Genomic DNA, 17,110 nt, shown 5'->3' on the forward strand with positions numbered 1-17,110 from the left:
TTCTTCCTGTAGATTGAAGAAGTTGTTAGCCAGGAGCATATGGTCCTCCTTCCCCTGGAGATGCATTTGCTGCCTCTCTCCTAACAGGCTTCAGCTTAAAAATTCAGTCCTTGAAACAACACGAAATAAAAAATGCTGAAGCGCTGCCTCTTCTGAGCCCCCATAAACAGCTGTGCATGCAGCTCAACCCAAAACAGATAATATGCACAGATGTGTTTATGGGAAGGAGGCACGAATATGCTCAGTGTGTTGTTTTCAGCTTCTCACCACTGCAGGGATTGCTTTTCTTTTTCAAGGAAGAGGTACATTGTGGTAAGCAATGTTTTACGACCTATAATAAAAACTCTTGTAAAGACCATTTTTTTGACCAAATGAAGCTGTGTTCTTTTCAGAGAACACTTTCCTTTGCTCCTCTCCCCCTCTCTGTATTGGAATGCACACAGTTCAGCATTAATGCGTAACATAAGGAAATAATATCACAAATTCTAGTTCTTATTTAAGCTGGGAAAGCAACCAAAGTTAATTATGTAAAAAAATTCATTAGTAATGTTTTTCCCTACTCAGTAGTAGCTTCTGAATATATATATTGATTAAGTAAAAGTTTATCTTGCATTTTTATAGTAAATTGTTATTATCCCATGAAAGCACCCATAGGATAGTTTGAGGGAACCTCAACAGTTGGAGACTCCGTAGAAAAATCAGTCCCAGGATAGGTAAAAAGCAACTTAAAACCACCTTAGAAAGTTGGGTCATATACAAAGAGAGACATACAGTGCACTCAGTGAATAATAACAGGTGATTTCCAAGGATCCTCCTAGAAACCCTAAAATGCTAGCAAGCTTTAGACTTTCAGAATTAAGAACAGGCAACATAACACTTGATTTAAATAAAATAATAAATATTTTTAAGATTGTATACTATGCACACAGTGGTGTTTTTTGACCTTAGTAATGACACTTTGGGAAGATGGGAGACTGTTCATGTCCTAACTGGAGAAAACTAGATAGATCTGAACTTAGGGTGTTGCTAGATGCCATTGCTAATGGAAGATCCTCTTCTTGTTTCATGGCACCAGTTCTGAACCCGGTAGCAAGCTGGGAAATTCACACATTGTTTTTAGTCCTCACAACCTCCCTCAGGAAAGTATTATCTGCATTTTACAGATGAGGAAACCAAGGTTGGATGCGAGGGGAGGGGAAGTGGAGGTTAAATAGCAGGCCCAAGTTCACCTAGTGTCTAACCTGGAGATGTAACAGAGCTCTCAGGAGATGGCTCACTAAAGTTGACCTGTGGAAACAAACACTAGCATATTGCATTTGTCTCTTGGATTGCCTTTCCTCTCTTTCCCTTTCTACTGTTTCTAATGTTCTAGTTCAGACTCTTACTATCCTATGTCCAGAGTAGAATAATAGCCTTCTTACAGCACCTCCTATCCACTCTGTGTACTAAAATATCAATAATGATATGCCATTTTTTTACACATTTTCACCAGCTTTCTATTGACTACCAGACATGACACTAAAAACTCCATGCACCAGGCCAGCAACAAAGCTCTTAGCAGTGTGGTCCCATTTAGCAGTGTACCTCCTCTGGGGGCTGTTACTGGTCTCCAAATACCTAAGCACTTGCCCTCCTCTAGGCCTCTGCCAATGTGGTCTTCTAGGCAGATGCTTCCCCACATCAAACTGAATAGAAGCCCACCACCAGGATGGGCTGGGATGCTGCTTCCTCCTCAGTGCTTACTCATTGCCTGTAGCCCCTGTGCCATTTGTGGTCCTTGCCATATGCTGACTGAAGTGTATAGGTGCATATTTATATCTTCTCTCCCTGTTAAAACAGGAGCTCCCTGGGTCTCTGTCTTAGGTGTGTGTGAGTAACATAACCTAGCACAACGCCTTACACATAATAGGGGTTTCATATTTCTTTTTAATAAATGGTAGCAATTCATTATGTGTGTGTACTTTATACTATATAAAGTACTTAAATATTTAATATCCTACTTAAATACTATATATATTTATATATACATATATAGTATAACATTATATAGTATCTTATTAAGTCTCTCCTTTTTGAGATTATTTCCATTTTTATAAATGTGAAAACCCAGGCCCACAACAGTTGCAAGTGACCAGGCTTCGATTATATAACTAGGAAGCAAACATTCAGATCCAGTGCTTTCAGCTCTACATCCAGTACTCTTGCTTTTAACTCATGCTGCCCTCAAACATGGAAATGTACATCTCACGTGCGGGTGGCTCCCTTAAGTCATATACATTTCCAAGAGGAAGTTCTTTTGTACTTCTTTTGCGCCTCCACTTGGCATTCAGTAAATTCTTAGCAAATAAGGGATAAACCACAATGCAGGATCGTAGCCTTTTCACTAATGACTCAGGAATCAGTTTAATTAGTGAGGATATTCTGTATAACTCCTGTGCAGAGCCAAGAGCAAAAGTCATTATATTTCAGCTTAATGCCTATCTATAGACTAGTGAGTGATTCATCAAATCAAGTAAAATCAACAGATTGCTCTGTGTAAGATACCCTGTTGGATGCTGTGGAGAGTATAAAGGTGTGCCACATTCCCATTCCTCAGAGAATTTACAGTCCAGCTCAACAGCACTTAAAAGTTTGTATTATACACTTGACACATCCAGTATATTATATAAAATAATCAAATATCTCAGTTCCACAGAGGCAGGGCAGGATTTATCCTGATTTTTGTAAATGAAAAACTGAGGTCCAGAAAAGTTAGGACTTGGTTAGTCAATTCGCTAGTGGCAAAGATGAAATAGAATGTAGTCAATAGCATGGGATTAAGATACCACACTTTGAGAAACACTGATGTGACAATATGAAATTACAGTATTATTAGGAAACTTAGCCAGTTGTCCAGTTCTGCATCCAAGTGATGACTCAGGCAAAGCGATTTGATCCATAGAATGCTTCTCTTAGGGATGAGAGAGGGTATGTGACTTGCTTGTAGTCATACCCCTAGCTGTAGAAAAATGTGTTCATTATAGGCCTAAGAGTATTATACTTATGAAACAATGAACTGAAAGTCTTAACACACATACGAAGATGTTTTAATAACTAATAGGTAGGAATACTGATTTATATGCTATGCCCCTTTGGTCCCTATGCCCTAATCCAAACCTGTTTTTTTCTGATTTCCCTGGAATTTTGTTACCTGCTAAAGGATTCCTTCTTGGGAGGAATCAGTAAGTTCTTTTTAAGCTAACAGCTTTTATAGATTTCTTGGTCATTTCCAATTTAGTTTGGGCCTCACTTCTCTCTGAAAAGTCATTGAACATTTATTGGTACCTGTTAATACAGTGGGCTGGGAGTCTAGTGTATGTGGAGGAAGAGTGATTAAAACAGACCCTAATTCTCATCAGAAGATGGGGCCGTAAGGCAGTGAGTGAGTGAAGATGGAGGAAGTCCACAGGAGTTCCAGGAGGCAAGGCCAGAGAGCTAGGTGGGCTTTGTCTCAGGGTGTTCAACCGTGAGAATGATCTGACAGGTTCAGGTTTGCAGATCACCTTTGCAGGTTTGAGATCAGCTTTTCCAGAGAGTAAATGATGGATTTGAGGAAGGAGATTGGTGGGGAAACAGAATAGTACATGTAAGGAAGGATGAGAGTGAGATCCACTATAGTGGGGGCCTCAGAGGTATAGGAATTATATTTTTTTTAAATGACAAAACTTTACTGAGGGACCTAGAAGAAGACTTGAATAAAAAAAGAACCATACCATGTTGTGTAAAGAAAGACTCACTATTGTAGAAGTATCAGTTTTCCCCTAATTAATCTATAGTTTCTTAAAAAATCAGTGAAAATACTAAAAGAATTTGAGGGAAGATATGGGAAGTCAATAAAATGATCTTAAAATCAGTCCAGGGCTTCCCTGGTGGCGCAGTGGTTGAGAGTCCACCTGCCGATGCAGGGGACACGGGTTTGCGCCCCGGTCCGGGAAGATCCCATATGCCACGGAGCAGCTGGGCCCGTGAGCCATGGCTGCTGAGCCTGCACGTCCGGAGCCTGTGCTCCACAACGGGAGAGGCCACAACAGTGAGAAGCCCGTGTACCGCAAAAAAAAAAAAAAAATCAGTCCAGAATAGTAACATGTAAGAATACCCAGGAACATTTTTTAGAGAATGAGAAGAGGAAACCAGCCCTACCTGATATGAAAATGTATTCTAAATATTTTATTATTAAAAGAGAAAGTACTCTAAACTGAACCAAGTGAGTCAAAATCCAGAAACAAGCTCAAGTAATATAGAACATGATAAAAATGGCATTTAAAAAGTGAATAATTTAATAAATGCTTAAAACCTTTGCCTAGGATAGTATATTAAAAAAACAGAATAGCACACAACCATTAAAAATTGAGCAATAGGGACTTCCCTGGTGGTCCAGTGGTTAAGACTTCGCCTTCCAATGTAGGGGGTGTGAGTTCTATCCCTGGTCAGGGAGCTAAGATCCCACATGCCTCTTGGCCAAAAACCAAAACATAAAACAGAAGCAATATTGTAGCAAATTCAGTAAATACTTCAAAAATGGCCCACATCAAAAAAATCGAGCAATAGACCTGTATTTATTGACATGTAAATGCGTTCAATATACATTATGATGTGAAAAGGCAATTACAAAATTGTATACACTAGCATTTCATTTATAAAACAGAAAATAACTATATGTATGAGTACACATGTATAGAAAAATCATGAAAGGATACACGAGTATGTTAACTGTGGTTACCTCTGGGTGGAGGAATTGTGGGTGGTATTTCTTTCCTTTTTTTCCTTGTGCTTTGATTTTTTTTTAATTTAACAGTGAAGATGCATTACATTTCTAATCAGAAACTTAGAAGATCTTTCCATTTTGGAGAACAGTGAAGAGGAGGGAGGGATCCAGTGTGAAAGGCCATGGCAGCATTCAGTTAGGAGTGGAACATCCTATTGGTTGTTGCAAGCCAGATGGGTTACTGGTGATCTTCCAAGAGCTGCCGCATCTCCATTCACTGCAGCGATGCGGTGTGGATGGGGAATGAGAAAATGTGCCCCGCTGAGTCAAGACCCCTGGCTAAGGAAAGAAGGGGGTTGCTTGGGTTGTTTATTAGTCAAGGGACAATAGAAGGGGAAGTCCCAGATCTACAGAAAAGGGGAATGGTTAGTCGAGCGAGGGGAAGGACTTAAGGAAGCTGGAATGAAGGACATCTAGAGCATAGGAAGAAGATGAATAGTGCCTAGAAGGAAAGAAAGCTTTTCCACCAGGAGGTGAGGGAGGAGGGTAGATGCCAGTGCTTATAAACGTATAGGTGAAGCACAGGGAGCTGATAGCCTTCTCTTGATCGTCCGTATTTCTCTCAGAACTGGAGTGCACACTAGTGTGCTAAGAGAAGGAAGAGAGATGATAAGGTAGGGGGACAGCAGTGAAAATTTAGCCTACAGGGACAGCGAGGGCTAACTAGGGACCTGTACGATTACCTGGTGGCACTAACGTAGTCAGGGTTGGGGGACTGACTTCATATTGATAATAGACATGTATGTGATCATTTTTCCCCCTTAACAGCTCTCTGCAACACAGGTATAGCAGCTGAAAAAGAGAGCATTTGGGCTAATTGAGGACTAAGCTTTGTATAGAGGATAAGATAGAGTGACCGTGGAACCAGGGACTTGAGGGAATTGGCAGATTTAACGAATGACGCATGAAGAAGTTGCTCTCCAAGTTTAATTAATTATGCTGTCTAATAAGTTTATGTAAATTTAAGTGGTATTTTGATATCCAAATAAATGTAATTAAAGTAACTTTTAAAATTTTTAATTAAAAAAAGATGAGAGTTAAGTAATAACACATTCCTGGTTTTAGCTGTGGGAGTAGATGGCACAAAATTGAATGGAGTTGAAGAAATCAGAGTTCTCTGAAGCTAAGGTGTTCTTGGGATGCTGAAGCCAGGCAGGAATATGGTGAGTGTGGGCTAGAGAGGATGAGCCACAGTCCCTGAGGAATGTGAAGGATTGACAGCAAATGATAGCAATGAGAAAGGGGATTTTGTGAGCATTAATTGAAGGAGGTGTAAGTCTCAAAGACAAAAGGTTAACCACTTGGATGGGATAATTGGCAACAAAGAATGTTGGTACAGACCCCATGGGGGGCGTTTTGGTGGGGGGGGCTATAAATGAAAGGTTGTGACCTTACTTAACAGGTTTTACTTAATATAATTTTAGTTAAGTTACATTCATTAGAATAATTTTCAACTGCAAATTATACAACACGATGAAAAAATGGCTTGAAGTTAGAACATTATTGTTGCCCTAACTACAAGGCTAGAGGTGGGTAGCCCCAAAGTTGATTCAGCTCTTCGGTGATGTCATCAAAGACCCAGACTCTTTCCCTCATTACACCCGGGCATTTCCGTGTGTGCAGGTGATGTCTCCCTTTATGTTTCAAGGTGATTGCTACAGTAGCAAGTTCATGCCCTGAAGCAGTAGCATTTGGTGTAAGATGCACAGGTGGAGAGTGAGGGCTGGGAGGTGAGGAAGTACAGCAGAGAGTTTTCTACAGTGGTCTTCTTATTAGGAGAAGAATGCTTTCCAAACCTTGCCCATATGTCTCATTAGCCAGGACTGGGTCCCACGTCCATCTCTAGATCAGTTCCTAGCAAACGGGAATGTGGTTGCCTTGGACCAGTCCTTCATGGCTGGCAACCAACAATGTCTGCTACAGTAGGCAAATTATAATATGCTCCACTCTGTGGAAAACCAACTTCTCTAATACATTACCTCGTTTGGAGAGGAAGGAAGTACGGAGTGAGAAGAAAATTCTCAAAAGAGGGAATTGAGGAGAATGGGGAAAGACATGAAGGTATTTTGTCCAGATGCAGCCATTAAAAAACATACTGTTAAGGGCTTTCCTGGTGGCGCAGTGGTTGAGAGTCTGCCTGCCGATGCAGGGGACGCGGGTTCGTGCCCCGGTCCGGGAGGATCCCACATGCCGCGGAGCGGCTGGGTCCGTGAGCCATGGCCGCTGAGCCTGCGCGTCCGGAGCCTGTGCTCCGCAACGGGAGAGGCCAGAACAGTGAGAGGCTCGCGTGCCCCGCCCCCACCCCCCCCACCCCCCACCCCCCCCACCCCCCACCCCACACCCCCCACCCCACACACACAAGCTAAGGATAATTTTTCCCCAAATTACAAAATCCAGGCCTTCGGCTTTGCAGCAGTTTGGGGGTAAGGGAGGGCAGATAGTTACGGGTTTGACTCATACATTCTTTTTTTTTTTTTTTTTTTTATGGTACACGGGCTTCTCACTGTTCTGGCCTCTGCCATTGCGGAGCACAGGCTCCGGACGCGCAGGCTCAGCGGCCCTGGCTCACGGGCCCAGCCGCTCCGCAGCATGTGGGGTCCTCCCGGACCGGGCCACGAACCCGCGTCCCCTGCATCGGCAGGCGGACTCTCAACCACTGCGCCACCAGGGAAGCTCTGTTAAATGATTTTAAAAGGATCACAAGACAATGTGTCTAGAACAAAAACCATTTGGGGCATTAGCCAACAACCTAGTCACTTATACTTTGTATTTTCTTGTTTATGCAATGTTGATTTTTACATCTTGCTCTGAAGAAGTTATAATTAACATCATTATTTGTAGTTTTAGTTCCCAATGACTTTCCACTGTGGGTTAATAATAGCCATCATGATGAGGTAATGATTCCTTCTTTCAGACTGTCCATTTAGCCATTGCATTTTCCTTCAAACACCAACAGTATTTACAGGCTTGGTGAAAATCAGTGGTGATTTTCTTATTTCTAGTTAGTTGAGGCTGATCCTTTCCTTACTCAGCGTTATCATCACTTCCAGGAATGAACAATACATGGCTCCTTTTCATTCTCTCTTCAGAATACGTATTTTGTTAATAAAATTTATATAGTAAAAACCACTTTTATTATGCTTTCATCCAGTTGCATAGAAGCAGTAAAAGTAGAAAGCCAGCACTTGCAATGAGGGAGAGGCCTTGCCTTTGTTTCTGCTGAAGAGCCCCAAGGCTGTGTGTTGCCTTCCTCAGCTAGATCTTCCCTCCCCTCCCTTTGGAACAAAGCTGCCATGTGGCTTGTGGCTCATCTCCAGGTCCTCCCGTTTATTACTTATTTTCAATTTACCTATTACTACTTTCCAGGTAATCTGAAGCTTTAAGGAGCCTGCTTTAGCCCTCCTCTTGCTTTGTCGGAATTTGTTTTGCCCTTTATGATTCGGGATGAAGCATTCTCTGGGTACTCCTATGGACCAGAGTGAGAAGTAGGGGGATCCTGTTTATAATGCAGTCTTTGCGACCCATTGTTAACATTGTGAATTGATCAGTGAAAGTGTGAAGAAGCCTCTGTGAAGTTTTGAAGTAGAGTATGGTGTGGACATTACAATAAGCTTGATGTGGTAACTTCAGGCAGATTCTCCTTGAGCGCCAAAGTGGAAGGAGTGAGTGAAATCTCCAGTGCATGAATGAACCCACCTGATTGACTGCCCAGGACTAGGCTTTGTTATTCACTACTTCATTGCTTATTTAGTAATATCGTAGCACATTTTACAGGAGAACTGTGATTTTTAAAATATCCTGGGACTAGATAGAGCAATTCTACTTCTGGGCATATACATCCAAAAGAAATGAAAGCAGGGTCACAAAGAGATTTGTATTTATACACCTATGTGCATAGCGGATTCTTCACGATAGCCAAAACAGCCCAAGTGTCCGTCAGCAGATGAATGGACAAGCAAAATGTAGTATATCCACACAATGGAATATTAGTCAGCTTTAAAAAGGAAGGAAATTCTGACATATGCTACATCATGAATGAACTTTGAGGACATTATGCTAAATTAAATAAGCCAGTTACAAAAAAGCGAATACATTATGATTCCACTCATATGAGGTATCTATCTAGCATGGCCAAATTCACAGAAACAGAAAATAGAAGGGTGGTTACCAGGTCTGGGAGGAAGGGAGAAGTGAAGAGCTGTTTAGTGGGTATAAGAGTTTCAGTTTTGCAAGATAGAAAAAGTTCTGAAGATTGGTTGTACAACAGTGTGAATATACTTACTACTGAACTATACACTTAAAAATGGTTAAGATGGGAAATTTTATGTGTATCTTACCACAGTTAAAATTTTCAAATATATGTTAGTAATCAGCAAAAAAGGAAAAACAAAGAGATCCCGGGACTGGCCCTCATTATTGTCAGTAGTCCTCTGCTTTATGACTTTTTATCATCACATGATCTGTTACTTCTATTCCTGTAATTATAATCCCTATCTTAAGTCAACATGTTACCAGTTTAGTGTAAAAAAAACCTTTGTTGTGTTGATCTGTGAGATTCCTTTAATTTTATTGATTTATTTTTGGCTGCGTTGGGTCTTCGTTTCTGTGTGAGGGCTTTCTCTAGTTGTGGCAAGCGGGGGCCACTCTTCATCGCGGTGCGCGGGCCTCTTACTGTCGCGGCCTCTCTTGTTGTGGAGCACAGGCTCCAGACGCGCAGGCTCAGTAGTTGTGGCGCACGGGCTTAGTTGCTCCGCGGCATGTGGGAGCTTCGCAGACCAGGGCTCGAACCCATGTCCCCTGCATTGGTAGGCAGATTCTCAACCACTGCGCCACCAGGGAAGCCCTGTGAGATTCCTTTAACATCCTTCATAAGAAGCAAACTGGGTAGGAGATCGTCATAAGTAACAACAAATCGTTATGAAGACACTTCTGTTAAAACTTGGATAACAAATTTGAAAAGACTGTGATTTACACATTGTAAGGAGGAAAAAATGATTATCCTTGTACAAGTTGTATATGTCTTATTTTTAATTTTTAAGTAGATAAGCTACTGATGTATACTTTTGTTGCTAAAACCTTGAGGATGTGAGTACATCACTTAGATTTAGGTAGATGCATCCAAAAATACAGAATTGTCTATTGAGAGCTGTCAGTTTTGTGATTTACTGTATGGAATAAGTTGGTGTTTTTGATATCTATTTATCCTATTTATTTATTTTTGGCTGCATTGGGTCTTCACTCCTGTGCACAGGCTCTCTCCACCTGCTGCAAGCAGGGACTACTCCTCGCTGTGGTGCGTGGACTTCTCACCGCGGCGGCCTCTCTGTCTGCAGAATACGGGCTCTAGGCGCACGGGCCTCAGCAGCTGTAGCACGCAGGCTCAGCAGTTGTGGCTCATGGGCTCTAGAGCGCAGGCTCAGTAGTCATGGCTCATGGGCCTAGCTGCTCCGCGGCACGTGGGATCTTCCCAGACCAGGGCTCAAACCCGTGTGCCTGCATTGGCAGGCGGATTCTTAAGCACTGCACCACCAGGGAAGCCCTTCAGTATCTTTTGAAACTAATCATACCTTTTGTGTAGTTGGAAAAAAAGACCCAGTGATAAAACTTTTTCCCATTAGAAAAGCTTGAGGTAGATTTTCAGTTTGCTTGTTTGTTTTGTTTTCAAAGAAGTAAGAGGATTACTGCTCTAGAACACCTAAGAGAAACTAATTGTTATTACAAGGCTTTGAAGACTTCTGGTGTTCAGACTGAAGTCCAGAGTCTTTTTCGGGGAGTTGCCAAGGATAAAACCCCATCTAAAGTCACTGGGAGCCAGACTTCATTCCATGATGGTGTCCTGTTAAAACACGCTCCCATGTCACGTGTTTCAGAAAGATACAGATCGAGGGCCTCCAGTGACTGTTTATCGTTAGTGTGACTAGACATTTTATACCAGAATTGTACATTGTAACATTAAAAGGTTTTAAACCAATGTTTAACTTAATTGGCAGTATCCGTAGTTTCATGGCATTGTATCGCTAGGATTACTGTGAAATATTTGAGTCTTGTATAAGATGGATTAATTTAGATCAAAATCTTGAGGAACTAATTTAAAAGTATGTCTCATGATACTATAAATTGAGATAGAACAGATGATAATCTTAAGTAGAGAATCCTTTGAAATGTCTTTGATCAAAGCACTGCTTGTGATTCTGAAGGAAAGGTGTTTTTTTTTTTCTTGCCTTGTTCAGTGTTACAGTTGATTCATTCATATAATTCTCAGGAAATGGGGCCAGAGTTCTCATTCTATTTGTGACCAGAGTTCCTAACATACGTGCATATATTTCCCTTTTCAGATTAGGTGTTCTGATGAAAGATGAGATGTTCCAATGAAAGATTGGGGTGGGTCCCCAAATCATACTTATTACAAGCCCATAATGCTCATCAACCTACCGCGCAATGGAATTACTGAAGGAAATGAGATTTTGGGCAATTTTTTAAAAAAATCGTTAACTCAAGTCTCACTAGTTCAAAACTCTAATTGTAGCTGGATATTATAGGTTTAAAAGAAAACCCAGTTTGCTAACCAAAAAAATTTTTAAGTAGCCTAATAAAGTCTAAAGAGTGGTAATTCTTATGTAGAACCAACTTTTTATACATCCATAGGTGTCATTTACATGGAATCAATGTTAGTGCCAGTATATGTGTTCTCACTGCCTAAACTGTGCTTTTATATGATGTTAAGAAGTCATTTTCATCTACACTAGCCTTTAAACAGAGGAGAACTAGACTCTTAGTATATGTACCAAAATAACACAACTAAAACCAAATAATAATGATTATGGCATAGGAAGGAAAACTATGCAGCCATTAAAAATCATATTGTGGGCCTCCCTGGTGGCGCAGTGGTTAAGAGTCCGCCTGCCGATGCAGGGGATACGGGTTCGTGCCCCGGTCTGGGAGGATCCCATATGCCGCGGAGCGGCTGGGCCCGTGAGCCATGACCGCTGGGCCTGCGCATCCGGAGCCTGTGCTCCACAACGGGAGAGGCCACAACAGTGAGAGGCCCGCATACCGCAAAAAGAAAAAAAAAAAAAAAAATCATATTGTATAAAAAAGTTATATTTTAGAAGAATTTTGTTGAAGTGGCAAAATATTCATAATGAATTGTTAAATGTTTTTAAAACAACTGTAAAATGTGTTTAGAATAACAATTTTTATTTATAAATACATGTTATATTTATATATTAATATTATACTGTATGTGATATATATTGTTTATAATATTTATATATTATATAGAGGTATAATATATTTATACCTCCAAATACATCAGTATCTGTTTAAAAGACGTTAAAGATAAAAGTTAACAGGAAAGTTTTCTCTCTTCTCTGAGTGGTGGGATTTTGCATGATTTTTGTTCTTCTTCTGGATTTTTAATAAAATTTTTAAAAAGCTTCTATATGCATTAAGCATGTACCAATTTTATAATTAAGAAAAATGTAGTGTATGCTGTATAAATACACAAATAAAAGCAATACATATGTATTTAAACTCAGTAGTTCAGGCTTTTCATAAATTAAGATGGGCCTTATTAGTATAATTAATTGGTCCAAATTTTTACATATTTATTCTACTAATTGGCTGCTTAAACTGTTTGAACAATGAAACATGAACCAAGCACATTTATTCTTTGTACTGTTTTAAATGGTTGGTGCTTAGTTTATAAGAAGCTAAAGATGACAAGCCAGCATGACATTAGTTTAGGTTAGTCATGCTGTTTAAAATCCACTGCTTACAAGTCATGTGCATGTGTTTCCAATAAAGACTTATTTGCTGCAGCAGTAGATTACTTTCGTTAACATTTTGTGCTTCATTTTCACACTCTTGTTTATTCATTCCAAGTTGTTTTACCCTCAGTGGTTCTTAAGTCTTGAAGGACTGTCTGTCCCTCAACAGTGCAGTCTTCTCCAGAGTTTTCATCTTTCGAAACTTAGAAGGTAACCCCAGCCAGTTCATCAGATCCATTTAGGTGGAGCTCAAGAAGAATTCCAGTACACCTGTGTCATTGCACACTTGCTTAGTGCTTTGTCCACTGACCTTGTGGCACTGGCCACATTTTCTTCTAGTTGTTTGTTACTCTGTCTCCCCCAGGAAACGGGACACTTCAACGATTATCATTTGTTGAATGCTAACCATGTGCCAGAAACTACTTCATTACATGCGTTACTTCATTTAAAATCTCGTATTATGAAAAGTAAGCACTGTTTTCTCCTTTTTATAGGTGGAAAACTAAGGCTTTGGTTTTGAATAAGCCAGGATATAAAGATAGAACTCCCTGAAGGAAATACCAATACTGTAAACCAATAACCAGATACAGTCCAGCTGATGAACAAGTGTGTCCTCACAGCCCCTGCCAGCTCTGAAGCCCCTGATGCTGCCTAATCATTTCTCTAACCTTTATATGAACAAAATCATTCCATCCCCCCTTTACACATCATTCTCACAATATTTGGGGAGGGGGGTAGGTCAGTCTTATTAACCCCAGATTTCAGAGCGCCATATCATGGTCACTATCTTAAATTCCTACTTTCAGACAGTTTCCGAGTCTTAAATTTTGTATCTGATTTTATCAGGCTCTAAAATTAGAAGAAGATGTGACATTGGTTTATTTTCTGAATGCCCCCCTCGTCCATGCTAGCTGATACTGTCAGCAGTAAGTGCTGCCATTTATTGAATGCTGACTACTGTCAGTGCTTTACAAACAGTGATCCTATGAAGTAGGTTTTCCTATTTTTACAGACCTGAAAACTGAGGCTTGGCGAGGTTAAATGGTTTACCCGGTTTTCCACGCTCATTCAATCATTGATCTAATGAGGGAGTGCATTGGGGATTTGAATCCAGTTTTCCTGGACTCTGGTTCGAATCAAGACTCTGTCTTTTGCTAGTAGTGTTACTTTGGGCTAAGTACATACACTTACTGTGTATCAGTTTCTTGACCTGTAAAATGGGCCAATGATATTGTTTACCTCAGTGTTGTGGTGTGGATTAAGTGAGTTACTAAAGAGAAGGTGTTTAGAGCAATGCTTGACACATAGTGACTGCTAAGTAATAGGTGCTATAATAATAATAAGAACTACCATTAATGTTATCATTGTTTACTGGATTTTAATTGTTGGAATCATGTATTAAATCCTATAAAAGTATATGAAGTAAAAAGTGTCCCTCTCTCACCAACTACTTCCTCTCCCCAACATTAACCATGGACACCAGTTTGGTGTATATCCTTCCAGAATATTTCCTATGCCATCTGAAACTATTTTTAAATCATCCTTTCATTAATGAAATACAGGTCAAGAGTGAAATTTTTTGTAGTGATCTTGAAAATTGGAGAGTGGAGCAGTAGGGGGAAACAAATTCATTCATTCAGCAAATATTTATGAAATGCTTTCTGTATGCCAAGCACTTTTCTTTTTTTTTTTTTTTTTTTTTTTCTTGCGGTATGCGGGCCTCTCACTGCCGTGGCCTCTCCCGTTGCGGAGCACAGGCTCCGGATGCGCAGGCCCAGCGGCCATGGCTCACGGGCCCAGCCGCTCCGCGGCACATGGGATCCTCCCAGATCGGGGCACGAACCCGTATCCCCTGCATCGGCAGGCGGACTCTCAACCACTGCGCCACCAGGGAGGCCCGCAAGCACTTTTCTAAGTGCTGAGGATTCAGCCTGTTGAATTTCTGTTTTGACCATTGATTGATTTTCTTTTTTGGTTTCATTTAGGATATGATGTTTCAGCTTCTCCGAGGTCTGGACTTTCTTCATTCTCACCGAGTGGTACATCGTGATCTAAAACCACAGAACATTCTGGTGACCAGCAGTGGACAAATAAAACTGGCTGACTTCGGCCTTGCCCGCATCTACAGTTTTCAGATGGCTCTTACCTCAGTGGTGAGTGAGAAAGTGCTGTTCTTTCATTAAACTTAGTTTTCTGCTTTTGAATGACAAACTGCCCCCATTCCAGGCCCCTAATGTTATTACTGCCAGTGGTCAGTTGGTGGACAGAATGTCTTTGCACTTTTTATATAGCAGGCAGTAGGAGGAAAGTGTTATGCTTACAACTGCAGACATATCCGGGCTGGGCTTGTTGTGGACAGAACCCATTGCAGAAATAGACGGTTGCTTCTTAGCCACTAGAAAGGAATCAGTTACAAGTTTCCAAATGGTTTTGCCATATGGCTTTTTGCCATAACCACTGTGTTCAGAGCTGCATATATAGTGTCTAGGGAAACATAGCTCAAGGTCAGCGAGGAGAGAGCACCAGGAATGTTGATCTGTCTGCAGCATCCTAGTTTGAGAAACAGCCAGGTACCTGCACAGGTGTGTGAAAGCACTCCTGTGAAGCTGTGGTGCGTGGACTGTAAAGAAATTAAATTTACAGTGAACTTGGATGATCCGTGAACAAGTAGCACCACCCTGCCGGGTGAAGGCTTCATCCAAGCCAAAATACGAAGAGTAAACCCAAAGGCTCTATTTTGGCAAAGAATGACAGTTATTCTGTTTTTTTTCTCATTCAGACACAAAACCATACTAGCTACTCGCTCTGCTTAGCTTCTGTTTCTCCTTATAGTTCATTGTTTCTGAGATGAATTTTCATGAAATTCTGCACCCAAAATATACAAAGAGGAGCCTGGAAGCAGGCATTAATATCCCTTGTCTTTGAAGGACCTGTTTTCCATGCAGTGAATTCACACATAGATTTTTTTTTTTTAAGCCAAGTAATGTTCCTTTGCTGTGCTACTTATTTGGGGCAGGAGGTTGATATGGAGAATCCCTTTGATTCCATGAAGACTACAAACATTGCCCTCAAAGCATTATGTTAAGCCTTAAGTAAAAGAATCTTCTTGGATCAGCATGCCATTTTCTACATATAGTCCATCTTTAGCCTCAAAGTGGTTCTCAGTTAAGGGCAGCGCTGCCCTGGGGGGAGGGGGAAACATTGTTCAGAAATGTGTGACGGCATCTTTGGTCATCATAACAACTTGGGGGATGGTGGTGGCCACAAGGAGGCAAATATTCTGCGCAACAAAGAATTGTTTCCCCAAATTCCAGTAATGCCTCAGCTGAGAAGTAGAAATTCAGGAGGGGAGTTGGAAATTCTCTAAGAGAGATAACTTGCCTTAGAAAAACATTCAATTTGCAAAAATGTTCTGCTTCCTCACCCTGGAAATACAGATACGAGAACCTGGATGTGTAAGATCACATACTTTCCCAACATTATATACTTTACGTAGGGCATCAGAATTTTTACAGAGGATTCCTTAGAATGTGTCACTGTTGTTGAAAGATAAATCATTCTTGTTTCCTCTTTGCCCAACATACACCGTCACTTTTGAGAAGACAGGACCCAAGACGGTGTTTAAAGGATAAGTCTCCGATTTGGGCTGGGTCAAGTGAGCCCTTGTGTTCTTATATAATCACACCAGAAAGGGCTGAGTCTGTGTGTTTCCCCAGTGGGAAGGGTGAGGTAGGCTGCAGCTTCCCTAGGAAGTAGTTTCGTATGTTGTTTCACGGCCCTGGGGAGAAGCTTGAATAGGCTTTGCGATCCGGACAGTCATCAGGGGAGCAGATGGAAGGAACCAGTCCCTTTGGTACATTAATTGAGGGAAGGATGAGCCGTAACTGAGACACTGTATTTTGATCCCCCCGAACTGGGCACTGAAAACCATAAATAAAAACAGGAAACCCAGTTGGGTTTGCTTTTTTTTTTTTCTTATTAAATTTGAGGAATGATAGCCCAGCTTGTGCGTAACACCAATTAACATTCCATTCTTGCTGAAAGTTGATATGTTCAGACAGGAAAATGGAGACAAATGATTTCATACAGAAAAGGGGAAAGGCAGTCGTAAATACCTGATTTTTCAGTATGTAGTTTGTATTGCACACTCTGTATTTCTTATGTGACATAAAGTAAAAAATATTAGCAACTGGGAAAGACACTGGAACAAATTCAGACTTTATTTGAAAGAGTCATAGTTGGAACTTAATGTCAATAATAAAGAATATGATTCCTGTAGGGTACCGCATTAAAATTTTTTCCCACTGTTTATTTTTCTTTTTAAGGAAAAATCCATTTCTATAGTGATACATTGGTTTATGTACACACAGTGACACATAAAGGCCTGGAATCAGTTTTTTCAGACTGAACTGGTATTTATTTTTTGTATTTCTTGAAGAGAAAAAGACTACACTCCACTTCCTGGAAATACACATTTTTTAGTGGGTTATGTCATACAGGAACTGGGAATCAACTTGATTTGTGGAATGTTAAAGAA

General features: G+C 40.7%; 1 protein-coding gene across 4 annotated transcripts in view; it reads left to right on the top strand.

Moving 5' to 3' along the window:
• CDK6 (cyclin dependent kinase 6) overlaps positions 1 to 17,110 on the top strand; it is a 233,494-nt gene that overhangs the window by 98,523 nt on the left and 117,861 nt on the right. For all 4 annotated transcript variants that reach the window (XM_060108779.1, XM_060108782.1, XM_060108780.1 and 1 more), the window contains exon 4: positions 14,559 to 14,726. In XM_060108779.1, the coding sequence (XP_059964762.1) occupies positions 14,559 to 14,726 (168 nt within the window). The remainder of the gene's footprint in view (positions 1 to 14,558; positions 14,727 to 17,110) is intronic.

This window comes from Mesoplodon densirostris, chromosome 9, assembly GCF_025265405.1.
Source record: "Mesoplodon densirostris isolate mMesDen1 chromosome 9, mMesDen1 primary haplotype, whole genome shotgun sequence".
Lineage (NCBI taxonomy): Eukaryota > Metazoa > Chordata > Mammalia > Artiodactyla > Ziphiidae > Mesoplodon > Mesoplodon densirostris.